The following is a 26,825-nucleotide window of genomic DNA, read 5'->3' on the forward strand; positions in this document are numbered from 1 at the left end:
CTCGGTTCTAGCTAATAGGTCGATGTGAAATGTCAGTAGGTCAAAATATCCTTACCTTAAAGGGAATATAACCTTTGAAAAATTAAAGGGGTCTTCCATAAAGATTCCTTTGCAGGTTATATTCCCTTTAAAACGGCGTTTACACGTACACCTCGGAATCGCTTAGAATCGATTTGAAACGGTTTCAGGCAAGATCGAACGGGTTGAATACAGTAACCAAAGCGCTTTTTGAAGAGATTATGAGGTGTAAGTGTGACCGAGGCTTAAGTTTAGCCGAATGGGAGGGAAGACGGCGGAACAGACGACGTTACGACGTAGACGGACCGACTAAAGGCAAGGTTGGTAAAATACTGCGTATAATAAGGTTAGCTCTTTCGACGGGGTCTGTAGAGAAGCGCTTCAGCGGGTACGTTGGGGGGCTTGGCAACTACCGGCCCACTTTCAGTGACGTCGCTGGTTGACAGGAAACCAGAAACAAGCCGCGGGGAGGGTAGTAGAGCGCGAAGAGAGGAGAGACTAGAGAAATCAGTCGAATTCCTAATAAAAGAAATCAGAAAAAATGCGGTATAGAAAATAAATACGTGCGGTCGTTTTCCCTTCAAGTTTACACTTGTTTTGGCACTTTATATAAATTTCTGTAAGTATTATATTCTCTAAATCAGCGGTTCCTAATTTGTTTCGGCTATGGAACCCTAAATTATCCACCTAATTCTGGCGGAACCTAACTCATTTTTGTTTATCTTAAAAGAGTCTTGACACAAGAAGATGGCCGCGTTGCAAATTCTCGGAACCCCTGTGACCCTTCCATGGAACCTTAGGGTTCCGCGGAACACCTTTTGGGAACAGCTGCTCTAAATTATTAAAACTTCCAGTATTAGCTGACATTAAACCCAGAACTTTATAAGCTTATAGCATAGGGCCTAGGCCTAATATTATTATAACTTAATAGTGAAATTGTAAACGTTATAGTTTTAAGGTAAAGTTGGAAAGGAAATTAAGATTTAAATTTTATCAATAACCTAACTAATGAACGTATGCCATTATTTTCAAAATATCCAAGAGAGATTGTTTTTGTTATTTAAAAATGAGAACTAGAATTAAATATTTAAATTCAAAAAGTATTACTGAGGCCCAAGACAGGAAAAAAGATAATAAAACTAAAAAAATAAGTAGTTAAGTTTAAAAAATAAGCTGCCTTTTTGTTCAGTTGACAGATGTAAACGGAACAATATAATAATTTTTCAATGAATTTCAAAATGTGCCTTTTCAATATTAAAATGTTCATATATTTTATTTTAATAAAAGTTTCATTAAAAAATATAGTTCTTTCTTCTGACCACGTCCGACCACAATAATTGAAAAACCCAAAAATAATTCCAACAGTCTCCCAAGATTATGCAATTTCACCACATTTTTACACATATTTTTTTTACCCATGACAGACAAACTACACGGTACTTAAAAGACACCCTACTCTTCGTGTCTACGGGAAAACCGTCAACCAGCTACGTCACTCGCGCGGTAGAAAGATAGCTAGCGAGTTTTCTCAAAAGGAGCGCCGGGCAAAAACGCGAATGCGCTCCCCTTGGATTAAGGTTTAATTTATCTTTTAAAAATTTAATAAGAAGGTCGTATTTTAAAGCTTTTCATGAAACTTATAGGTAAATATACTAATTATGTTGGTTTCAATGCCTATTCTAAATATAGGCATATCTGATACGTTTCTGTTAACATTGATTCCAAGCATATACTTGTCAGGGCTTACTTTATGTGTCAAATTTAAATGAATGTAAAGCTAAGTATGACTGAAAAATATATTGGTTTTAGAAATTCATAAGGGAACGAAAAAGAAGCTGTTTGGTCCAGTTTCCAACTGGTAATGTAAAAATAACTGGTTCCACTCTGTCAAAATTAAATTAATAATATATCATGAATTTGCTATTTTCATAGTATATACATTAAATATATACATGTTTGATGAATTAGTTGCCTTTGTTTCAGAAGAAAAATGCAGCCTTGGCGCACTTCAAAACATTTTAGTCTAAAAAATAATAAGCAGACGACACAAGGAGAACAGCAGCGAGAGTAAAACCCAAGGAGAATAAATATCAAGGTCAATATAAATCATCCTTGCAAAAACAGTTTTCTTTCTAAACAAGAAGGCCAATGTTACTTTATAGAAAGACCTATTGCGAATATTTGATAGAAATTGTCTAAAAATGCGAACCGATTGCATGGTTTTACAAGTTAGGTAAACCAAAAAAACGGCGAAAGTTTTCTGAACGTTTATTTTCGAGTTTGACTTCCAAACACTTATTAACACGTTCATTAAAATTAAATACGACGTTCTTGGTCGTTTCTTCATATTCCATTATATGTGTACAGTAATATTTCTAAAGACATTCTTTCGAAAAATGTAAGGGTATTTATAGAGAAAATCTTTATAAAATTCTATAGGAAAACCCAAAATTTTTCTTTAGAAAGAGGGGCCAATATTCCGAAATATTCTTTAGGATAATCTAAAGGAATTCTTTAAAAATTTACATTTAAATTTCCTTTAGAAAACTCCAGAAAATTTTCATAAGGGCAACCTTGGAAAGTTGTCCTGTATTTTGAGCACCTTCTTCTACAGCTTTCTTTATTTTGAGTGCCTTTCCCCTAGTTAGGAACTTCCAATCCGCCATGCTTTGTAAAATTATTATTAATATAAAAGTAAACATATTCTTATTTTTAAGTAACCTTCTTTCCGAAGCAGGACGTTTTGACCCCGCCAGTTTGACCCGGGTAGTTTTGCTCCCGGCCATTTCGAACCCAGAGATGTTTTGACCCGAGTCAGTTTGACCCCAAATACTAAACACTTAATTTACTTTAAAAAACTTTATTTAAAATATATAAAGATTAATCCATTAATTAAATTATTGTCAAGTCCTCTTAATTACCGATAAGAGATATTTTATTTTCTTCGTGCGCGAGTATTGACCCCCGCAAAACGGATCTTGTCGATTTCTTGAGGATGACAACGTGGACAGCTTGACCAACGGCGCAGACTTTTTTTGAGTAGAATATCGATATTAAGCATCACTCAATCTGTCAAACCCGTCAAGCGAGTTGTCGAACCCATCAAAAACATAAGTACAGGATGAGAGGGGTGGAAATTCGCCATCTTATGGGTCTTTAAGTATTCGACATGTATTCTACTTCCGTAGTCATGACCAATTTTTTTACTTTTTCATCCGTTTTAAAATATTTTCCATTTTTTTTGGAAGTTCTTCGCCACGAATGAAAATTTTCGCAGTTTTTGTCTCTTCCAGCTTGAACAGTTCGTATCATATTGAAGATTAACTAGAGCGTAGGGTGGTCCATGTCAAACTCAGACTGCATTCTGCGATGACCGGCTTCTACTAATATGTCGGATCGAGCTTAGTGCTCGGAATCGGTTAATCATATTCATGAGTTATTCGTTGAATTTTTGACAATTTATTCACGGATGGTTATCCGAAAAACAAAGTACCTCTATCTTTAATTTCGCCTAACGAACAAACGAATATATTTTTAAATGTGTAACAGTTTTTAGGTTCCTTAAAATAGTTTTATCCGTTTGGATAAACGCCCTTTGAGTTATATTATCTATAAATAATATGACAATTAAAATAACAACAGATACGTATTTACGGATAAAAAAACTTCGCTTATACCTTATCTATCAGATAAGTCTATATTTTTTATAAAATAATATTTTCTACATTGCACATTTTTACTTAAAATAATAATGAAATTTATCGATTTGCATATGTTTAGCCGCGTCGGATTATTCATCGACAAAATACGATTAACCACAGATAAAGATCATAGGTCTCTTATTGCAATCGGATACACCGTTCAAACTATTTCGCTAGTTGAAAGCCAAATTCAAGCGAGTCTAAAAATCCTTAATTAAAATAAACAGCTTTTTATTACAATTAAAGTACTGTAAAAGAAAGTTAAAAGTAATTAGAACTATTAAGTAATATGCCAGCCTAATGTAACACGTGCACTCGAGAATTCTTAATTGAATTTTCCAAAGTCAGGTATTTCGTTTTGCTTGACGTCATTTTAAATTTACGAAACGTGTTGCGGACCCAGATAAACCGTCACCGAGGCAATGGTATAGCGGTGGTGCGGAAGACCCCGCAACTGAGGGGGAAGGAGGGCTGGAAGTTAGGGGGCCCTTTTCGTTTCGAGTTTCATTGCTCCGACTGTGAAGCAAAGCTTGAGTGAACCATGGGCTAAGAAATGATAAATCAAGGACATGCTTTTCGCACCTTCACGCGAACTACGCAAAAATTCATCCGAAGAAACAGGAGAAAATTTCAGAAGGGGAAGAAAATAGGGCGGGGGGGGGGGACTAAATTTGGGGACAAATTCTCGCGCCATTTATCGTTTTGAAAAGCTTTTCTTTTCTTTGCAAAAAATGGCGGTTTTTGTATTTCGGCGGTTGTAGTTTGAATTCCGACTAATTTTTTAATGAAAATTTTTGGCGATTTTAAAATGGGTAAAGTTAAACACTGCGTTTTTCCAAAGTGTAATAGTGACAGCAGATATATTCATAAACCACACATGTATGAAGTGGGTTTTGTGGCTTTCCCAAACCTAAGCGGATACCACTAGAATGTAGCCAGTGGGTAAATTGCTTATCTAATTATAAACCTGGTTTTTTTGGTAATAATGTGAACTATGACACATTTTTGTGTACAAAACATCTAAATGATGATTTTTTTAAAACCCAATTTTGGATTAAAAGACCAGTAGCTTCAAGTATAGATTCAGGTATGTACATTGTTAATTATTTTTTGGCCATTCACATTCATTTTCTATAATTTTGACAATAGACAACTCTAAAACAGCGCTAGTGTCAAGCTTAGATTGTCCGGTTGAAGGAGTCAATTAAAGTTAGTTTTAATTAGAAAATCATTAAATATAACTAATATTTCGGCTCTGAAACCTTCACTCATTTAATTAGCGGAATCTAGAGATAAAAGTACTTATAGTAATCAAAATCGGACACCACCAGTGGATTCCTGCCGTCCCAAACAAGGCCCTCAAGGGGTCGGAGTGTGCAATAACTGGTGGCTTTACCGGGGAGTCGGGGTCCGGCTCTTGTAACCCGTATGGGCGGTGGCGCACTGAGAGATGTTAGCTCCGTCCAAAGGGTCCTATCTCCGACCTCCGACTTCGGTCAGGTGTGGGCTGGATACTGGGCTTCGGCCCAGGCTAATGGAGAGGAGCCGGGCAAACTGGCCGCCTCGGCGGTTTGAGTAGCCTGCTGTGGGGCTGCGGGCCTCCGTATGAGGGCACGGCGGACCCATCTCCCGGCCTTTTGGGCTCCCACCGGGATCTCCGGTGCCAGCTGTGCCGGGTTATGCGGGCTGCTGTGTGCCCGCCGGTTCCCCTTTAGGAGCTCTCTCCAAAGGGCTTGGCTCCCTGCCTTTGTAGGTGGGGTGTCGGCCGGAGTTGCTAGAGCATCCGTTCTCTATCCCACTGCTGTGTGCGAAGTGGCGGGCTGGTCGTCCCATTGTTGCACCTTCTGCTGGGTTGAGCGGCTTGCGTCGAGGGTGTGACCGTCAGTAGTGGGGTTCTGCTACCCATGCTGGTTTTGTCACCTATCCGGGCTTGTGGACGCTGGCGTAGGGCATTCTGATGATAGGCCTCCGGTGGTGTGGTTCTTTTCTTACCGGTACACCGGGCTATAAATTCTGACAACATGCCGTCCCAAACAAGTGACTTTTTATCTTTCAATTTAATTAGGTTTATTTTGAAGTGCATAATCATTGATTTAAAAAGATTCCAATATTTTTAACGGCACCCGTAAAAAACGACGGTTCCTCGTATCGCCTAGCAGGGGAAAGACAACAGGGGAAGATTCGTTCATAGAGAAGGAAGTGAAGGAGGAGACAGAGAGCCGTGAGAGGGACAGAGGTCATTGTGGGCCAAGCGGCTTGCCTTAGTTCGGATTTTCGGAAACGGTAAATAACAATAAAAGAAACAAGTCTTCGAAGACTGGTTTCTTAATTATTAACGTTTGTACAAAGGTGCTAAATTCAACTTAAGCGTTGTATTTTCATAACCAGTTCTGGGGATCGCAATTGAGGCTCATTTAACCAGGTATTGTACTAAAAACCTCAAAGCGTTTTAGAAAGTCTATTAAAATAATTTTGACTATAGCAAAATGTGTTTTCTCAAGACCATTGATTTCATTATCCTGTTATTTATCACATTTATATCGATCGAATGTCAGGTAAACGTATCGTAGCCCCAATTTTACAAAAAGGACAAGTATTATACAAAAATCAGTTCGGTGAACTAACAAACGGTGGGTGAAGTCTAGAATGGCCCCCGCAAATGAATCTTACCCAAACTAGTAGCAACTAATTTTCCCCCCTTCCTCTTTGTTATACAATTAATATTTCGGGGCGGAAATATTTCTTTTAACTAAATTAAGTTTACGAAAAACTTACGTTTTACAGCATGCTTTGGCTTTAGTTCGCGTTACTCGAGGTTAGGCGGGTACAGTTCTGTTCAGGGACGTACCTTTGGTGGGGGACCGGGGGAGGCTCCCCCCAAAGCTTTGTAGAGTTGGCAAATCGAGGTGGACTTGGCAAAATGAAAATTATGAAACATGTTAGTTAATTAAAAATCTACTAAATCGATTGTAAAGGAAGTTGCAACAAATCATTTAGAATTTCCCAGCAATTTACTTCCCTAAAGTCATTAACTATGTTTGAGATTTCTATGTAGCTGCTTCTCCTTATGTATAACTTACAAGACCTGATTTCTACGCTAGGCAGCTAGTGTATCGGAACTTTAGTTCAGCCTTGTGGTAAAAGCGTTTTAAAGTCATTTTTCCTACAGCACCTTATAAAATTCAAAGGCGTGATAGAGAATATCGGTTGTTCGTTATTATTTTAGTGTTAATTTTCTCCGTTAAATTTGGCAATCTGTATAAAATTTATAAAAATACCTAGTTTTAATTTCTATAGGAGATGTTACAGGTTTGTTTTACTTCGGGTAAATTAGGTAAGTCGTGAATATTATAGTGCTATTCTTTAGGAAAGTGAAAATTTTACAAGCCAATATGCCTAAAGTTGCGTTGGGTAAAGATAACGTGTGATAAGTGTCGGTTGTTCTTACGTTAATATTTCATTAATAAGTGTTTGAATTGTTTGTTATATTTGGGTATTAATAATTCCAGTTATTCAAAGCAGTTCAGTTAAACTATCTATTTTTACTAAAGCGGGATACACGACGATAAAATAGTAAGCGGGTTTTATGGGATTTTTAAATTGCTGTAGCATTGTTCAATCTCTTTTTTCTTCTTCGAGTATCTCGCTTTATATATATATAGTGAGTGAAGCATTTGCATACTCTCTTTAACTAGACGCCGAGCCGTTTTAGCCATTGAATTGGGAATAGTACCGCTAGAATGACATAGGCGCGTTCGGTAGTCGTGGTTTCGCGAAACAAATCATTATACGGGTGGCGCCATATATCACTTTGTATAGTATATAGTTCTATTGGAGTTTCTAAACACCAATGTTAACAGCAAAGCCTACACTACACTAAACTGACGAAACTAGTAACGAGTCATAATACATTAATTAAAATAAACGTTTATTAATTAAAACATTAAGAGTGAATACTGTACAAGATGGTATGACAGAATATAATGCGACTATAAACGCTGTTGAGCGGATATATATATATAAAAGGTTAAAAAATAGTAAACAAGATTAGCAATAATTAAAAAAGAATATCTTATTTACATTTAACAATTTTAACCTGTTAAAAAACGAAACGGGAAAAAGCCGATAACGTTTCTTATCTTCAACACTCGCCCTCGATGAAGACTTTTTCATGGTAACGTAGGTTGAGTTTTTGACGAAGACGAATGAAGACTTCTGCGGACAGAGACTTGGTGAATATGTCCGCTAGTTGTTCTTCACTTGGGACATACATGACGTTGATGATGCCCTCTTCAACCAGTTCACGAACGTAGTATTGACGAATACTTATGTGTTTCGTTCGGCGATGAAACTCTGGATTTTTTATGAGTTTGATGGCTCCTGCGTTGTCGACTCGTAGTGTCGGGACATTATCGTCTACGACACCCAGGAATGATTTAATGCGTTCAATCCAGACGACATCCTTCACTACTTCGGTAGAAGCTACCAGCTCGGCCTCTGTGGTTGTATGGGCAACGGATTGTTGCTTTCTGCTCGCCCAAATGACTGGAGTTGTACCGATTAGGCATAGTACTCCAGACGTTGAACGTCTCGTCTTTTCGCAGCCAGCATAGTCAGCGTCGCTGTAAGGGTTGGTCGTCATGGAGTCGCCTGTCTTGAATAGGAGACCAAGTGTTGTGGTCCCTCTGAGATATCGAAAGATTCTTTTAACCCAGTTCCAGTCAGCGACTGTGGGATTGGCCATGGCTTGAGATGCTCGATTTACAGCGTATTCTATGTCAGGTCGTGTTCCTGTGGCTGCGTATCTGAGACTTCCAATGGCTGAGGCATACATGGTTGTTGACTCTCAACTCTCTTGGCTCTGATCGGTCGTGTCTGAATTGACGGTGGGAGTTTTTACTGGTTTGCAGTCTTGCATGTTGAACCTCTCTAAGACTTTTTCGACATAGGCGCTCTGGTGTATAAATATGGATCCATCTTTCAACGTATCGATTTTCCGGCCAAGGTAGGTTGACGCTCTTCCTGTGAGGATTTCGAATTCGTCACAGAAATTTAGGAGGAACTCGTCTACCGCTTTGATTGTACTTCCAGCGATCAGACCATCATCAACGTACAGGATAAGGACCAAGAAAACGTCGTTGGTTGACAGGATATATAAGCATCGATCTCCATCAGCACTTTTGAAACCATGGTTACGTAGGAACTTGTCGATTCGCTCGTTCCAGCATCGTGGAGATTGCTTGAGACCGTACAGACTTTTCCGTAACTTCCAGACTCGTCCGCTACTGTCGTCGAAACCTTCGGGTTGGTGCAGGTAAATTTCTTCGAATAGTTTTCCATGAAGAAATGCGGTCTTTACGTCAAATTGTCTGAGAGAAAGATTTTTCTTGGCGACCAGACTGAGAAAAATTCGTAGCGTCTCGAAGCGAGCAACTGGTGCTAAAGTCTCGTCGTAGTCGATACCTTCTCGTTGCGTGTAGCCTTTTGCTACGAGTCGGGCTTTATATTTGACGACAGTACCATCTTCATCATTCTTCGTACGAAAAATCCAACGATTTCAGACGATTTTCCGACCAGGCGGAGGATCGACCATCTCGTAGACATCGTGTTTCTTCATTGCTGAAAGCTCATCTGACATTGCCTTCTGCCATTCTATGGATTCGCTGCATGAACGAGCTTATCTTGCAGTCTGTGGTAGAGTATCACAGATCAGGAAAGCTTTATTTCCTGAACGACAGGTATGGCATAGCTGAACTCTCTTGAGCGTTGAACGATCTCTGAGTACCGGACCACTCTTCTCAGAGCGGTTGTCTGACATTTCGTCAGAGACTGTTGCCTCATTGTGTCCGGTAGCCACGTCTTCCGACGCTTCGACGGATTTGGTTGTCTCGTTATTTGAGTAGTCGGCAGCTCTGGTTGGCATGCCCGATGTTACATTAGTGGCTCTGGTTGGTCCGTCTTTTGATGAGTTGGTGGCTCTGGTAGGCTGGTTTTCGCAAACGAAATCGTCGGTCGATTGCTCGCCCTGGCTGGAGGACTCCCCAGAGACAGGAATCCAGGAATCAGGAACGCACGTCTCGGGATTGAATTTGACATCGAGATCTTAGTACATCATCCAGCTCTGGAACATATACTCGTTATCCGTCTGCATTGTCTTCATAGCCAACAAGGAAACCTTTATACGCCTTCCGAGACAGCTTCTTCCGCTTCTCTTTTGGTATGTGGACAAAGCACTCAGTGCCAAAGACACGCAGATGCTGGATCGATGGGTTTGTCTTTCCTGTCCACAATTCAAACGGCGTCTTCCCAGCAATGCATGCAGGTGCTGTTCGGTTCAGGACATAGCGGTGAACACAGCCGTCTTCAGCCCAGAGTTTCGGTGGTAAGTCCGATCTGGAATGCAACATGGCCCTTACAGACTCCATGATCGTACGATTTTCTCGTTCAGCGACCCCGTTCTGTTCAGGCGTGTATGGCATGGACTTGCGGTGATGTAACCCTTCTTGAGACGTCCATTGACGGAACTCTTCGTTGACATATTCAGTTCCATTATCCGTGACCAGCTCTTGTACTGTGTGATTGCGGGTTCGGAAAAAGGCAAGGAAATCTTTGAAACAATTGACGACTTCGGATTTCTTCGTTAGGAAATATACGGCTCGAACACTGGAATACTCGTCTTTGAATAGGAGGTAGTATTTCTTCCCTTTCATGGACGGTGTTGGTGATGGTCCCCAGAGCTCTGAATGGATCCTTTCACCTGGTTTCGTAGCTTTCTCCAAACGAGTGCCGAAACTGTGCCTAGTCATCTTGCCGTAGATGCACCCTTCACAGAGCTTCTCAGACGTCTGGTTTAGAACTTCGTATCCGAGTCTCCGTAACGTCGCTGCTACATGCCGTTTATCCTGATGACCCATGCGTTCATGCCAGACTTGGAGATCTGCTTTCCGGTCATTTCTCGGATCTGCTGCGATGTGAGCGGAGCATGATGGCTGCATGACTTTAATATCCAGACGATACAGACTCTCGACCTTGCCAGGTACACAGAGGTTCCTTTTGCCTCCGACAACTTCATAGAGACCGCAAGAATTTGCTGTGACCTTGAACTCCAGATTCTTGTTTCTCTTCATTGCGCTTTTTAGCGAGAAAACATTGCAGGCAAAGTCATGGATGTGCCAGACATTGTGGACTACCTCTTAATAGAGTTTCTTTCCGATCCGGAACTGAATCCTTATGTCTCCTTCACCATCCGCTGTCATCTGCGTCTTGTTTCCAATCTGAAGAGTCGCTGGAGTAGCGAACTTGCGGAAGTTTAGGAACTTTGTGGCGTCGTTCGTGATATGCTGTGTAGCACCCGAGTCAAAGTACCATGCTGCTTCAGACGATGAGCAAGCAACGAGACCGTTTGCTGCGATCAGACCCCCAATGCTGGTGCGATTACTTTCGTCAACGCTCGTCCTTCTGGGAGTTTTCCTTTGTCCTCGACAGTCTTCTGCTATGTGACCAAACTTTCGGCAATTGGTGCATTTTGGCTTACGTCCCATGCCTTTCGTCTCGTTTGATGAGTGACCGCGATGACTTGCGGCATTGCGTTTCGCCATCAGACCAGAGGAATCTCTGAAAAAGTCACCTTCTCGACTTGCACGGCCAATCAATAAACGTTCCAACTCTCCGACCGTCTGTTTTTCGGTTAGCAGCGTGTCCCAGAGCATAGCGAATTCTCGATACTCATCCTGAGGTAGGGACTCGAAGATGCAGGCAATCAGGATGTAGTCGTCGAATGTTACGTTCTTCTCTGTCTGTGCCGTTGACAAGATGTCTGTCCAGAGAGAACACATCTGGGCAATGTGGGTGGCCATGTCGACGTCTGGGGACTTCGTAGTTCGCATAAGTTGCGCCAGAAGTTTACGCAGACGGTTGGACGACTTCTGCTCGAAAATTTCAAGTAGCTTGTCCCACATCTCCTTTGGTGTCTCGCAATTGGTAATCATGTTTTGGACCTTCTTGGACAAGGCTGACCAGATGATACACCGGACTGTACTGAATGCCACCCGGAATTTTTTCTTGTTTAAGGTGTATTCAGACTTCTCTTCTGCTGTTGCTGATAATAACGGCCCCGCGGGTTCAACCCATTCACCAGTCAATATCTCGTAAACGTCTCGTACGTTGAGGATGTCGACTATTTGTCGTTTCCAACTCCTCCAGTTCTCCGGACCAGACAGCTTTTCAACGTCTTGGCGAAGTAGGCTATCCATGGTGGCTTTCGGGAACTGTTGACCAGGATACGGATTACTGTGATGGTAACTGGGACCAGGATACCGGATTCAGCAAGCAGTAGACTTGTTCATCAGTGTTGCTGTGGCGCAGTGGGAGCGTGCTGGGCCCATAACCTATTGGAGTTTCTAAACACCAATGTTAACAGCAAAGCCTACACTACACTAAACTGACGAAACTAGTAACGAGTCATAATACATTAATTAAAATAACAAACGTTTATTAATTGAAACATATTAAGAGTGAATACTGTACAAGATGGTAAGACAGAATATAATGCGACTATAAACGCTTTTGAGCGGATATATATATATAAAAGGTTAAAAAATAGTAAACAAGATTAGCAATAATTAAAAAAGAATATCTTATTTACATTTAACAATTTTAACCTGTTAAAAAACGAAACGGGTAAAAGCCGATAACGTTTCTTATCTTCAACAAGTTCCCGCCGCTAACAGCGGATGGCACCACCGATTATAATTTTAATAAAACATTTAAATTGAAATCTACCGTAACAATCCAAACTTGGACGACTTGACAAACTTTGTTTTTTACTTGGCAAATTTCACTTACCTCCCCCCCAAACGTACTCTCTTCGGTACGCCCCTGGTTCTGTTTTACCATTAGTTTTAAATGGGGTTGGACAGCACTAGGTGCGTTTGGCTAGGTACTGTCCTCAAGGTCGCTCGAGCGAAGTGAGTGCGTGGCGCCGTCAGTCGCCAATATAAGCCACAAGTTTCCCTCTTTCGAATAAAAAATAATAATAAAAAAGGGTGGTGGGGCTATTTTTCAATTTGGCCAAAACGGTGGTTATTATATTCTATTCTATTCTAAATAGTACTGTTATCCAGGGACAGGTATTAAAGTTATTACGCGAGACTCTCTTTACAAAGCAACAATCTCCAATAAATAATAAGATTTTTTTATTTTTTATCTGAGTATTTATGTTGCATTTTGATGGCTTTTAAAACAAAATTCCACAGAAAATATGTTGCCTCGCGTGGCGTAAAGGGTCTTGCCACCACCGTCTTACGCATTGTAACCCGGTCACCTCTTAAAGGCATTATAAGGCGCTAGATGACTTGGGTCTAATGTGGTACCTTTTGTAAAAGCCTAGCTGATTATTATTATTATTATTTAGATGTTTTTTTTATATAATTATCAGCTAGGCTAATACCCAAGGCACCATCTAAGCCTAAGTCATCGAAGAGCTCGGGGAAAATCTCTTAAACCTGTGGGGAGAGAACTTGCAAACTCAACGCAGAAGGAGTAGTTCCGAGTTTTCACCCATTTCCTATTTTGTCTCGCGTAGCTTGAAGGGCTTAAATGGGGCGCCAAACCGGAAGAATCGGAATATGAAAAATAAAATAGAATATACACAAATATATAGCTTATGAACGGTTAACATATAGTATGGAATTAACAAATATATATTATAAACTTTTATATGAAGTATGAAATTAACAAATATAGATTATAAACTTTTATATAAAGTAAAGAATTTACAAATATAAAGTTTAGAATTTACAAATATAAAGTTTAGAATTTACAAATATAAAGTTTAGAATTTACAAATATAAAGTATAGAATTTACAAATATAAAGTATAAAATTTAGAAATATAAAGTATAGAATTTACAAGTATAAAGTATAGAATTTACAAATATAAAGTATAGAATTTACAAATATAAAGTATAGAATTTACAAATATAAAGTATAGAATTTACAAATATAAAGTATAGAATTTACAAATATAAAGTATAGAATTTACAAATATAAAGTATAGAATTTACAAATATAAAGTATAGAATTTACAAATATAAAGTATAGAATTTACAAATATAAAGTATAGAATTTACAAATATAAAGTATAGAATTTACAAATATGAAGTATAGAATTTACAAATATAAAGTATAGAATTCACAAATATAAAGTATAGAATTTACAAATATAAAGTATGAGGTTTCCAAGTATAAAGTAAAGAATTAGAAATATGAAGTATGGTCATAGAATTTTTTTTTCGCATAAGTAGGAAAATTACAATCGCGTAACGGCTTCTTCGAAATCTCAAATACTCTTCAACTACACCTGAAATGCTCTTCAACTATACCTGATAGGAATTTGGCTAGGGTTCCATTCGATAGGTATGAGTGTCCTGTATACAACCACGTCAGTGGCGCGCCGCTGGCATAGGTGGGCAAAATCGTGATTTGTTTCCTTCTATTGGTTTTATATTACAAATTGGAACGTATATATTCACAAAATGTAATTTCAAATCGTTAAACTAGCCATACTATTGGCTAAAGTAAAAATCGAATTATTAATCACTTTTATAATCCAGCTTTAAAGCTTCGATTAGAATCACAATTTCGATGCAGAATATTCTCAAATCTATTAATCTTTTTCACGAACGTGATATCTCCCAAGAAATGATAGGCAAATCAGTTTTGTAATTACGATCGGCTCAGTTTTACACGCTTTGTTTCAAAATCGCGAATCGAAATTTTTCGATTACTCAAAGCTTCAAATGTTGCGACAGATAGCTGAACTCTAAGGGGTTTCAAATCGCACTCGAGATGCGAGATAGAACTAACAGTAGTAATGGATTCAGACTCAGAAATTTGATTCAAATAAGTAAGACCATGGTTTCCTTTAAAGAACAAAAATGCAAAGAATTCTAGCGAGTGTTCGAACTCGCGATTTTTATTACATTTTATGTCGATTGCCGATTGTGATTTTTCTAGTAGTGTTCGTGATAGATGTCAACAGAATAAACGACGGTTCATGAAATGCAAACTTTTAATTTAAAATCATATTTACAGGAGACGAACAGGAATCAAACTGGCGCCTTTTTGAGATTTACAAAGGTTTTTATACAGAATTTAAAAAATGTAATATTGATTAAGAAATGCTAATATCTGATTGATAAGCGTTAAAAACAATTATGATATAAGACAAACAAGAAGTCGCGTACGCCCAAACATCCCGCCCACCTTAAAATGTGAATTTTGAAGTTAAGGCTCCAACGGAAGTTGACACAGTTTGGTGACCGGTCGTTGCAATTCCCTGTCCGTAGTCTTGACCGTGACGACGCGAACAAGTTGATCGGCCCCTGGATGGATTTTAATGATTCTGGCCATCTTCCATTTGGTTGGCGGTAACTCCTCCTTAAGTAGTACCAAATCTCCGATTTCTAGATTGCGAGTACTCTTCGTCCATTTTGGACGTTGTTGGAGTCGTGACAGGTACTCGGCTTGCCAACGTCGCCAAAAGTGTTGTAATATCTGTTGTCCGAGCTGCCATCGGGAGAGACGGTTGATGTTGGTTGAAGTGAAATCGGGTTCTGGTATGGACGTCAAGGAGTCCCCAATCAGAAAATGTCCTGGTGTCAAGACTGCTAAGTCGGCTGGATCTGATGTCATTGGAGTCAGGGGACGGGAGTTAAGACATGCTTCTACTTGACATAGTAGTGTCTGCATCTCTTCGAACGTCAGTCGTGTCTCCCCGATGACTCTCTTCAGGTGATATTTCACTGATTTCACGCCCGCTTCCCAGAGGCCACTAAAATGCGGAGCTGCCGGGGGATTGAAATGCCAGATGGTTCCTTCGTCGCTCATCCATTGCGCTATGGTCTTGTCTTTGGTGTTAGTTGAGACAATTCGGGTAAATTCCTTAAGTTCCTTGTTGGCTCCAACGAAGTTCGTCCCGCAATCGCTATAGACGTCGGTGCATTTGCCTCGACGGGAGACGAAGCGTTTGAAGGCTGCCAAAAACGCAATAGTAGTCATGTCACTGACCAGTTCGAGGTGCAATGCACGGGTCGAGAAACAGGCGAATATGGCGATATAGCCTTTGAATGATCGGCATCCTTGTCCCTTCATGACTTTCAGATTGAACGGACCGGCGTAGTCGACTCCACTTTTGAGGAACGCTCGTCCGGGGTTAACTCTAGGAGCTGGTAGATTGCCCATAAGTTGAGTGATGGTTTTTGCCTGTTGTCGGACACATCTCAAACACCTTCGGACATGAAAGCGAACAGCATCACGAAGCCCTATGATCCAGAACTTCGATTGTAAGGACGCCATCATTAGTTGCGGCCCTCCATGTAGTGTTTTGGCATGTTCGTTGTTGATGATGAGATCAGTGAATGTACTTTTTCGAGGCAGGATGACTGGGTGAATTTGATCGATAGAGATTTTCGCATGTCGGATTCGTCCGCCAACTCTAAGGACACCAGCTGCGTCCAAGAATGGTGTCAGCCCCAGAATTTTGCTTTTTGTTGGTAGAGGTTTTTTATCTTCCAGTTGTCGGATTTCTGCTCCGAAGTGAGCCGATTGGGTGACTTTTATCCAATGATTGAATGCGCGATCGTTCTCTTCCTTCGTTAACGGGCCCAGTTCTCTTGATTCCGGCAAGGTTCGGCTGTTGCGAAGATAACGTTGAATGTACCCGGTAACGTGAAGGAGCTTCGTTAATGATGAATATCGTTCTATGAGACTGGTATCGCTCTTGGAATGCACAGCGATGACTGGTTTGATTCGCTCCTCAATTCTGCATTCGGGATACTCTTTAATGGGTGATTCATCGGTGTTGATTGGTTCAGTTTGTAGCCAGTTTGGACCATGCCACCATAGAGGGTGCGTTAGAAGTTCCTTGGCGTCAATGCCACGTGAGGCACAATCCGCGGGGTTGAGTTTACCCGAAACGTGATGCCACTGGATAACGGGTCGTATGTTTTGAACTTCTGACACCCGGTTTGCGATGAATGTCTTCCATCGTTGAGGATGTGAGGCCAGCCAGGACAGTACGATGCGACTGTCGCTCCATCCATGAACTTCTGATATGGTGCTTCGTAGAGACTGTTGTACGAGTGTGATAAGTCGTGCGAGAAGGACTGTAGCGCATAGTTCTAGTCTAGGTAACGTAATTTGTCGAAGAGGATTAATTCTGGTCTTGGCGACGATCAATTGAACCGAGACCAGTCCGGCTTCATCAATAGTTTTCAAATAAACCGCCGCCGCATACGCCTTTTCCGACGCATCGCAGAAGCCATGTAAGCTCAAGTTTGAGGCTTGAGGTTGACTGATGAAGCGCTGGATTCGGATATCTTCAATGCCGGTTAGATCTTTTCGGAAGGTATGCCATTTGTGAACGATCGTCGATGGTAACTCTTCATCCCAGGTAACCTTGATTTGCCACATCTCTTGCAGCAGGATTTTCGCTCGGATCAGGATTGGAGACAAGAGACCTAAGGGATCGAAAACCTTGGCGGTATCAGACAGGATGGTGCGTTTAGTAACGACTTCTCTGGAATTCGGTGATGCAAGAACAAATGAGAGGACGTCTATTGCCGGTGTCCATTGTAGGCCCAAGGTTGGGATTGATTCGGCGTTGTTGATATTTAAGGGAACCAGGATTTCCCTCTGCTCCAAAGGTATTATTTCCATGACGCCTGGATCGTTTGACGCCCATTTCCGCAATGGAAGTCCTGCTTCGCTCGTGGCTTGATTGAGCTGTTGTTGTAGTTTTATGGCGCTGATTGTATTGGTTGCGCCTGAAAGGAGATCGTCCATGTAGAAATCGTCCTTGAGGACTTGAGAAGCCAACGGATACTTGGACTCTACGTCTTTAGATAACTGTTGTAAGACCTTAGTAGCCAAATAGGGTGCTGACGCTGTCCCGTATGTCACCGTACGTAGTTGATAATCTTCGATCGGATCTTCCTTTCGATGTCTCCATAGTATTCGTTGGTAGCGGAGGTCCTCGTTGTGAATTAAGATTTGGCGATACATTTTATCGATATCGGCCATTAGTGCGACTGCGTGGCTTCGAAATCTGATGAGTAGGTTTACGAGATCTAACTGTAGTTTTGGACCTACGAGGAGGATGTTGTTCAAAGAGACTCCGTTGGAGGTTTTAGAGGACCCGTCAAATACGACTCTTAGTTTTGTTGTCGAACTTGATTCCTTGAAGACTGCATGGTGCGGTAAATAGTAGGTGTTATCTGCGAGTCTGCTTTCAGTGGAAACGAGCTTCATGTGACGCAACTGGATATATCCTTCCATGAATCTTCGGTATTTCTCGTAGTTCAACGGATTAGCTTCTAAACGGCGTTCGACGTATTTGAATCTTCGTAATGCTATACTCCTAGTTTCACCGAGCGGCTCGGGACCCTCCTTGATTGGAAGTCTGACAACGAACCGTCCACTAGCGTTTCGGCTGAATGCGTCTTCAAACTTCTGTTCGCACTGGATCTCGGTAGATGTGAAATTGGACTGATCTGCTAGTTCTTCGATTTCCCAGAACCTGGCGAGTTGGGTTTCAAGCTGGCAATGATGAACTTTAATTGACGATGTGGTACTGTTCCGGTCTTGGGTTCCGGTGGTACCCGCTACCACCCAACCAAAGACGGTCTTGAACGCTCCAGGTACTCCAGATCTTCTCATTAGTTTACCATCTCGAATGAGGTCTAGGAAAACGTTTGCTCCAAGCAGTATATCGACTGAGCCTGGAATGTTGAACGTTGGATCTGCAAGTTGTAGTTGCTTGATGCGCGACCAGTTACGAGTATTGACGGCGAAATTCGGAAGCCTTTCCGTGACGTCTTTAAGGATCAGGACTTCAATTGTTTCCTTGAAGGTGGGATCGCTACTGGAACTGATGGACAGCGTTGCGCCTCCTCTAGATTGGCTGAGACTGGTCGCACCAATTCCACCTATCGTCAGGGTCTGATGAGTTCGTCTGACTTGTAACTTTTGCATGAACTGTTCGGAAATAAAACTCGCTTGCGAGCCAGAGTCGATCAGCGCTCTACTTGGCCAGATGGAACCGTTACCACCCCGGACCTGAATGATTGCTGTCGGCAGTATAACTTGAGAAGGCTCGATATGCTGGCGGGATACATGTGCAAGGACTTCGCTTCTCGAGTTTTCACGGGACGTGGAGTCCATCTCTTGCGAATCTTGATGCAAAATAGTGTTATGCCTCGCCTTGCATTTTCGACAATTACCGGATTTGCAGTCGTGGCTGACGTGGTCGTTTCTTAGGCAGTTGAAGCAAAGCGAGTGCGATTTGACTAAATTCCATCGAGCTTCATGCGTAGCCTTCAGCAAGGATGGGCATTTGAATGTGGGGTGCGAGTCAGTGCAGATCGAGCATGCGTTGTCTCGTATGGAACCGTGATGTGATACCGGATATTTCCTGGGAAATGGCGTTGATGCTTGCTTGCTTCTGGTTTCTCTCGATGTGGATTGGGAAGCGGCTAAGGCTCGAGCTCTCTGTTCGAGAAACGTGGTTAATTCCTCATACGTAGGTCTCGTAGTACTTGTCAGCGATAGCTCCCATTGTCTTCTAGACTCGTTATTGAGTTTTTCTCCAATTACATAAATGAGTATGGCATTCCAGTGTTGGACGGGCTCTTGCAGAACTTTCAGAGAGCGAATACACTCTGCCGTCGTGTCAATCAAGCGTCTTAGCGAAGCTGCTGATTCGTCACTGACAGAAGCTTGATTAAGTAGCCGTTTGATGTGAGCGTTAACGATCTCTCGAGTGTTGTTGAACCGATTGAGAAGAATATCCCATGCCTCGGCGTAGTTTCCATCCGTGACTGGGATCGCGTGGATAAGCATAGCTGCCTCACCGCGTAGAGATGTTTTGAGGTACTGAAACTTCTGGGCACTTGATAGAGTTCCATTGTTATGAACCGTGGCTGTAAAGAGGTCATGGAACGGGAACCAGTCTATGTAGTTTCCTCCGAAGACTGGAAGCTCTAGTTTCGGTAGCTTAATATCAGCTGTCGGTAGACTACTTGGTACGGTTGGCACTTGAATATTGAGCGTGTCGAAGAATATAACTATGTTTTCCATACGGGTGACGAGAGCATTGTACTCTGCTTCGTGCGCATTGAAGTCATCTACTGGGCAGTTGGTACTGATGTACTGTTGAACTGTTTCCAAATCGGCGGCTAATGCATAGGCTTTCTTTTTGTACGTTGCCACTGCGACTGGTGTGATGGGCATGGTGGCATGATTCGTGATGACCGCCTCGAACCTGGTAATCTGACCCTTGATCGATCGTCTGCGAGCTGTATGATGATCCATACCGATTGATAATGGAAGTTACGCACTTGAATCGGACTCTGAATGGTGACACTACTTCCCACGAAGACTCGATACTGGTAACGGCAAGGAATTGGAAACCTCAACTAATTACCGCGACTGTATCCGGCTTGACGGACCAAAAATATGTTCCTGATAGATGTCAACAGAATAAACGACGGTTCATGAAATGCAAACTTTTAATTTAAAATCATATTTACAGGAGACGAACAGGAATCAAACTGACGCCTTTTTGAGATTTACAAAGGTTTTTATACAGAATTTAAAAAATGTAATATTGATTAAGAAATGCTAATATCTGATTGATAAGCGTTAAAAACAATTATGATATAAGACAAACAAGAAGTCGCGTACGCCCAAACAAGTAGCGTAGTGAGAATTTCCCTTGAATCTGGAATCAAGCAGCGGCGACGATCCTGGGGCCAGAGGGCGCTTGGGCCTCCTCTGAAATAAAACCTGGGGGGCTGGGAACACGACGATCCTAAAGCGTCAGGTTATTATTTACTTAGTAAACTAAAAATATTTTTGTTAACTTAAAATTGTTTATTGAGACTAACGAATAAAGTTTTTGTCACATATTTAACCAATCTTGCACAACTGCTTTACAGTAAAAGGTTAAGCTTTTTAATATACATTTTTGGTACATCCACTCAAAACTAGTGAAACACTGCGTTTAACAGAAAATAAGTTGTAATTAAGTAAGGCCATAGTTAAGTTTAATTAAAGCTTTTCCTTCCAAGCGAAACGCACGCTTAAAAAGAAAAAAATATAATTAAATTTAATAATCCAAGCGGCTATTGGCACTGGTTGGATAATCAAAGAGCAGCAGCGGCGTTGCCAGAAAGTGTTAGCAGGGTAGGCAAAGTAAGTTTTTAAAATTTGGGCCGTTTAGAAGCATTTTGGGGCCTCTTCTTTAGCTAATTGTTTTCAGGAAATAAATACTTAACCGCGAAATGGTTTAGCGAATATTATTTTTGGACCCCCTTGGTGGAATTATCTTGCTTACTCCCTGGCACTGCTACTGAAAAGCGAATGGAACAACTGTGTAAACAAAACTAAACCAACAACTAAAGGCGCTGCGTGATAAAACACTTCACAAATAGCCATCCTTGATATGGAACCTGAGACATTCCATTATACGACACTAGCCGAGAAGCCCAACCTACGGGTGGGCCCTCAGCTAGTTGTGTGTTTCAAGGCACTCCACCCCAGTGAGGCCCCCTGCCCCTTTTCCCATGCCAGAATTACCGGGGTACCCTTTTTCCCTCGCAAAAATAACTCAAAAACTCGCCTAAATTATCTCTCTTCTAAACACCCAATAAGGCACCCCTCCCCCTTTTCTTCATGCCAGAATTACGAGGTACCCTTTTTCCCCGCAAAAATTACAACAAACTTGCCTTTCTCTTTCGTCGCAAATCCCCCTGTACCCCTGTAAACCCCCTGTACCCATTAGCAGATTTTCTCCCCCCTCATGACGAACAGAAACAAATACGTTCGGCCCTTAAAATTTGAAGAGACCGTGAGACCGACTCACCTCGCAGAACGGCGGAAAGGCCGGGAATGTCGAAGAGGTGGCCGCATTCCTCCTCCCAGATTGGACAATGTTACCTACTGCTGCCCTGACTGAGTATAAAGACTCCGAGAAACCGAGCTAATAGGTTTTCTCGACCACAGAATATTGTGGAAAAAGAGGAGCCATTGACCATACGCGCAAATTTTACCATTGGGCCGGCTTAATAGGGTAAGGCAGTCCCGATTTCCTTAGTGACTAATCCAAAGCCCGAACGTCGGTGGTTCAAGGTCGACTATAATTGCTTCAGCGTGAGAGGCAGGGGGGGGGGAGGAGAAGGCTCTGGCGCCTCGCTATCTCTACCTATAGGCTAGTCGAACCACCACCAGTGACAAAGCGAAAGGCAGTCCCGGTTTATCTTTGTCCCGTGCCGCCTTTGTCTCCGCCCGGTTCGCCCCCCGCCTTTGGTACCCTTACTGACTTAGCAACAACACTAAAAAGGCTATAGTTGAGCCGCTAACAAAGCGAAAGGCAGCAGCTTCTCTCACCGTCCCGCCCTGGCCTTCTCTACGCCGCCCCGCCTTTGGCTTCGTGACAGACTTAGCAAACATTCCAGAAAGCTCGGACGTACGACGACGACCATCGTACCAAGCGCTCCTTATAATCTAGATAGATAGAACATAGAAGATAGATCGATGAGGGCCGCACGGAGAAAATTCTACCAAATATAGTCTTGCGCACTTCTGGTTAAAAGTTTCCGATGGAGGTGCTGGCAACAGGGCCGTCTTAAAGATTTTTGGGGCCTTGGGTCCAATGAAATTTGAAGGCTCTTTTTAACATTAATTTTTTAAAAGATATGTGATAACCTTCTGTGTGTTTCCATTTAACCTTAACTTTGTTTTGAAACGACCTTGTGAGAACCTTTGTTGTGTTCCACTGAAACTATCTTTTACATAATCCTCAATGTTTGTGTGTTTGTGGCTTCCGTGGACCGATCGACGACCGTCCCGTAACTTTTCTCCCCCACTTGCTCTCGCTCTCGGTCTCTCGCTCGCCCTCTTGAACCTGTTCCGGTTGTCCCCCTACGTTTTCGCCCTCCCGCAGCCGCTAAATAGTCCCCCGGCCAACAATTATTTTTTAACGTAGTATTTTACGATATTCTTTCGCGTATCTAAAGTTAGCGAGTTTTGCTTTTCGCCCGTATTCTTTACCGTATTATTTTTCGGTATTCTTTCGCGTATCTAAAGTTAGCGAGTTTTGCTATACGCCCTTTTTTTACATTATTATTTAGCGGTATTCTTTCGCGTATTGAAAGTTAGCGAGTTTTGCTTTTCGGGAACCGTATTATTTTTTGGTATTCTTTCGCGTATTGATAGTTAGTGAGTTTTGCTTTTCGCCCGTATTCTTTACCGTATTATTTTTCGGTTTTCTTTCGCGTATTGATAGTTGGTGAGTTTTGCTTTTCGCCCGTATTCTTTACCGTATTATTTTTCGGTTTTCTTTCGCGTATTGATAGTTAGTGAGTTTTGATTTTCGCCCGTATTCTTTACCGTATTATTTTTCGGTTTTCTTTCGCGTATTGAAAGTTAGCGAGTTTTGCTTTTCGCGAACCGTATTATTTTTCGGTTTTCTTTCGCGTATTGATAGTTAGTGAGTTTTGCTTTTCGCCCGTATTCTTTACCGTATTATTTTTCGGTTTTCTTTCGCGTATTGAAAGTTAGCGAGTTTTGCTTTTCGCGAACCGTATTATTTTTCGGTTTTCTTTCGCGTATTGATAGTTAGTGAGTTTTGCTTTTCGCCCGTATTCTTTACCGTATTATTTTTCGGTTTTCTTTCGCGTATTGATAGTTAGTGAGTTTTGCTTTTCGCCCGTATTCTTTACCGTATTATTTTTCGGTTTTCTTTCGCGTATTGATAGTTAGTGAGTTTTGCTTTTCGCCCGTATTCTTTACCGTATTATTTTTCGGTTTTCTTTCGCGTATTGATAGTTAGTGAGTTTTGCTTTTCGCCCGTATTCTTTACCGTATTATTTTTCGGTTTTCTTTCGCGTATTGAAAAATAGTGAGTTTTGCTTTTCGCCCGTATTCTTTACCGTATTATTTTTCGGTTTTCTTTCGCGTATTGAAAGTTAGTGAGTTTTGCTTTTCGCCCGTATTCTTTACCGTATTATTTTTCGGTTTTCTTTCGCGTAATGATAGTTAGTGAGTTTTGCTTTTCGCGAACTGTATTATTTTTCGGTTTTCTTTCGCGTATTGATAGTTAGTGAGTTTTGCTTTTCGCCCGTATTCTTTATAGTATTATTTTTCGGTTTTCTTTCGCGTATTGATAGTTAGTGAGTTTTGCTTTTCGCCCGTATTCTTTACCGTATTATTTTTCGGTTTTCTTTCGCGTATTGATAGTTAGTGAGTTTTGCTTTTCGCCCGTATTCTTTACCGTATTATTTTTCGGTTTTCTTTCGCGTATTGATAGTTAGTGAGTTTTGCTTTTCGCCCGTATTCTTTACCGTATTATTTTTCGGTTTTCTTTCGCGTATTGAAAGTTAGTGAGTTTTGCTTTTCGCCCGTATTCTTTACCGTATTATTTTTCGGTTTTCTTTCGCGTATTGAAAGTTAGCGAGTTTTGCTTTTCGCGAACCGTATTATTTTTCGGTTTTCTTTCGCGTATTGATAGTTAGTGAGTTTTGCTTTTCGCCCGTATTCTTTACCGTATTATTTTTCGGTTTTCTTTCGCGTATTGAAAGTTAGCGAGTTTTGCTTTTCGCGAACCGTATTATTTTTCGGTTTTCTTTCGCGTATTGATAGTTAGTGAGTTTTGCTTTTCGCCCGTATTCTTTACCGTATTATTTTTCGGTTTTCTTTCGCGTATTGATAGTTAGTGAGTTTTGCTTTTCGCCCGTATTCTTTACCGTATTATTTTTCGGTTTTCTTTCGCGTATTGATAGTTAGTGAGTTTTGCTTTTCGCCCGTATTCTTTACCGTATTATTTTTCGGTTTTCTTTCGCGTATTGATAGTTAGTGAGTTTTGCTTTTCGCCCGTATTCTTTACCGTATTATTTTTCGGTTTTCTTTCGCGTATTGAAAAATAGTGAGTTTTGCTTTTCGCCCGTATTCTTTACCGTATTATTTTTCGGTTTTCTTTCGCGTATTGAAAGTTAGTGAGTTTTGCTTTTCGCCCGTATTCTTTACCGTATTATTTTTCGGTTTTCTTTCGCGTATTGATAGTTAGTGAGTTTTGCTTTTCGCCCGTATTCTTTACCGTATTATTTTTCGGTTTTCTTTCGCGTATTGAAAGTTAGTGAGTTTTGCTTTTCGCCCGTATTCTTTACCATATTATTTTTCGGTTTTCTTTCGCGTATTGAAAGTTATTGAGTTTTGCTTTTCGCCCGTATTCTTTACCGTATTATTTTTCGGTTTTCTTTCGCGTATTGAAAGTTAGTGAGTTTTGCTTTTCGCCCGTATTCTTTACCGTATTATTTTTCGGTTTTCTTTCGCGTATTGATAGTTAGTGAGTTTTGCTTTTCGCCCCTATTCTTTACCGTATTATTTTTCGGTTTTCTTTCGCGTATTGATAGTTAGTGAGTTTTGCTTTTCGCCCGTATTCTTTACCGTATTATTTTTCGGTTTTCTTTCGCGTATTGATAGTTAGTGAGTTTTGCTTTTCGCCCGTATTCTTTACCGTATTATTTTTCGGTTTTCTTTCGCGTATTAATAGTTAGTGAGTTTTGCTTTTCGCCCGTATTCTTTACCGTATTATTTTTCGGTTTTCTTTCGCGTATTGATAGTAAGTGAGTTTTGCTTTTCGCCCGTATTCTTTACCGTATTATTTTTCGGTTTTCTTTCGCGTATTGAAAGTTATTGAGTTTTGCTTTTCGCCCGTATTCTTTACCGTATTATTTTACGGTTTTCTTTCGCGTATTGAAAGTTAGTGAGTTTTGCTTTTCGCCCGTATTCTTTACCGTATTATTTTTCGGTTTTCTTTCGCGTATTGATAGTTAGTGAGTTTTGCTTTTCGCCCCTATTCTTTACCGTATTATTTTTCGGTTTTCTTTCGCGTATTGATAGTTAGTGAGTTTTGCTTTTCGCCCGTATTCTTTACCGTATTATTTTTCGGTTTTCTTTCGCGTATTGATAGTTAGTGAGTTTTGCTTTTCGCCCGTATTCTTTACCGTATTATTTTTCGGTTTTCTTTCGCGTATTGAAAGTTAGTGAGTTTTGCTTTTCGCCCGTATTCTTTACCGTATTATTTTTCGGTTTTCTTTCGCGTATTGAAAGTTATTGAGTTTTGCTTTTCGCCCGTATTCTTTACCGTATTATTTTTCGGTTTTCTTTCGCGTATTGAAAGTTAGTGAGTTTTGCTTTTCGCCCGTATTCTTTACCGTATTATTTTTCGGTTTTCTTTCGCGTATTGATAGTTAGTGAGTTTTGCTTTTCGCCCCTATTCTTTACCGTATTATTTTTCGGTTTTCTTTCGCGTATTGATAGTTAGTGAGTTTTGCTTTTCGCCCGTATTCTTTACCGTATTATTTTTCGGTTTTCTTTCGCGTATTGATAGTTAGTGAGTTTTGCTTTTCGCCCCTATTCTTTACCGTATTATTTTTCGGTTTTCTTTCGCGTATTGATAGTTAGTGAGTTTTGCTTTTCGCCCGTATTCTTTACCGTATTATTTTTCGGTTTTCTTTCGCGTATTGATAGTAAGTGAGTTTTGCTTTTCGCCCGTATTCTTTACCGTATTATTTTTCGGTTTTCTTTCGCGTATTGAAAGTTATTGAGTTTTGCTTTTCGCCCGTATTCTTTACCGTATTATTTTTCGGTTTTCTTTCGCGTATTGAAAATTATTGAGTTTTGCTTTTCGCCCGTATTCTTTACCGTATTATTTTTCGGTTTTCTTTCGCGTATTGAAAGTTAGTGAGTTTTGCTTTTCGCCCGTATTCTTTACCGTATTATTTTTCGGTTTTCTTTCGCGTATTGATAGTTAGTGAGTTTTGCTTTTCGCCCGTATTCTTTACCGTATTATTTTTCGGTTTTCTTTCGCGTATTGATAGTCAGTGAGTTTTGCTTTTCGCCCGTATTCTTTACCGTATTATTTTTCGGTTTTCTTTCGCATATTGATAGTAAGTGAGTTTTGCTTTTCGCCCGTATTCTTTACCGTATTATTTTTCGGTTTTCTTTCGCGTATTGAAAGTTATTGAGTTTTGCTTTTCGCCCGTAT

At 40.8% G+C, this 26,825-nt stretch overlaps 2 protein-coding genes across 2 annotated transcripts; both read right to left on the reverse strand.

The window, feature by feature from the left end:
• Positions 1–10,912: 10,912 nt before the first annotated feature.
• LOC149945267 (uncharacterized) lies at positions 10,913–11,971 on the reverse strand. Its single transcript, XM_090176470.1, has one exon. It carries the CDS (start codon positions 11,969–11,971, stop codon positions 10,913–10,915), a length of 1,059 nt encoding a protein of 352 aa, XP_090032596.1.
• A 3,033-nt stretch (positions 11,972–15,004) lies between these two features.
• On the reverse strand, positions 15,005–20,089 carry LOC149945268 (uncharacterized). The gene has a single exon (XM_090176471.1). It carries the CDS (start codon positions 20,087–20,089, stop codon positions 15,005–15,007), a length of 5,085 nt encoding a protein of 1,694 aa, XP_090032597.1.
• Between the last annotated feature and the right edge of the window lie 6,736 nt (positions 20,090–26,825).

Source organism: Leiobunum rupestre, chromosome 5 (genome assembly GCF_980474605.1).
Source record: "Leiobunum rupestre chromosome 5, qqLeiRupe1.1.hap1, whole genome shotgun sequence".
In the NCBI taxonomy this organism is placed as follows: Eukaryota; Metazoa; Arthropoda; class Arachnida; order Opiliones; family Sclerosomatidae; genus Leiobunum; species Leiobunum rupestre.

Coding starts and splice junctions, on each gene's coding strand:
- LOC149945267 (XM_090176470.1), bottom strand. CDS start 11,971: ATGGATAGCCTACTTCGCCAAGACGTTGAAAAGCTGTCTGGTCCGGAG.
- LOC149945268 (XM_090176471.1), bottom strand. CDS start 20,089: ATGGATCATCATACAGCTCGCAGACGATCGATCAAGGGTCAGATTACC.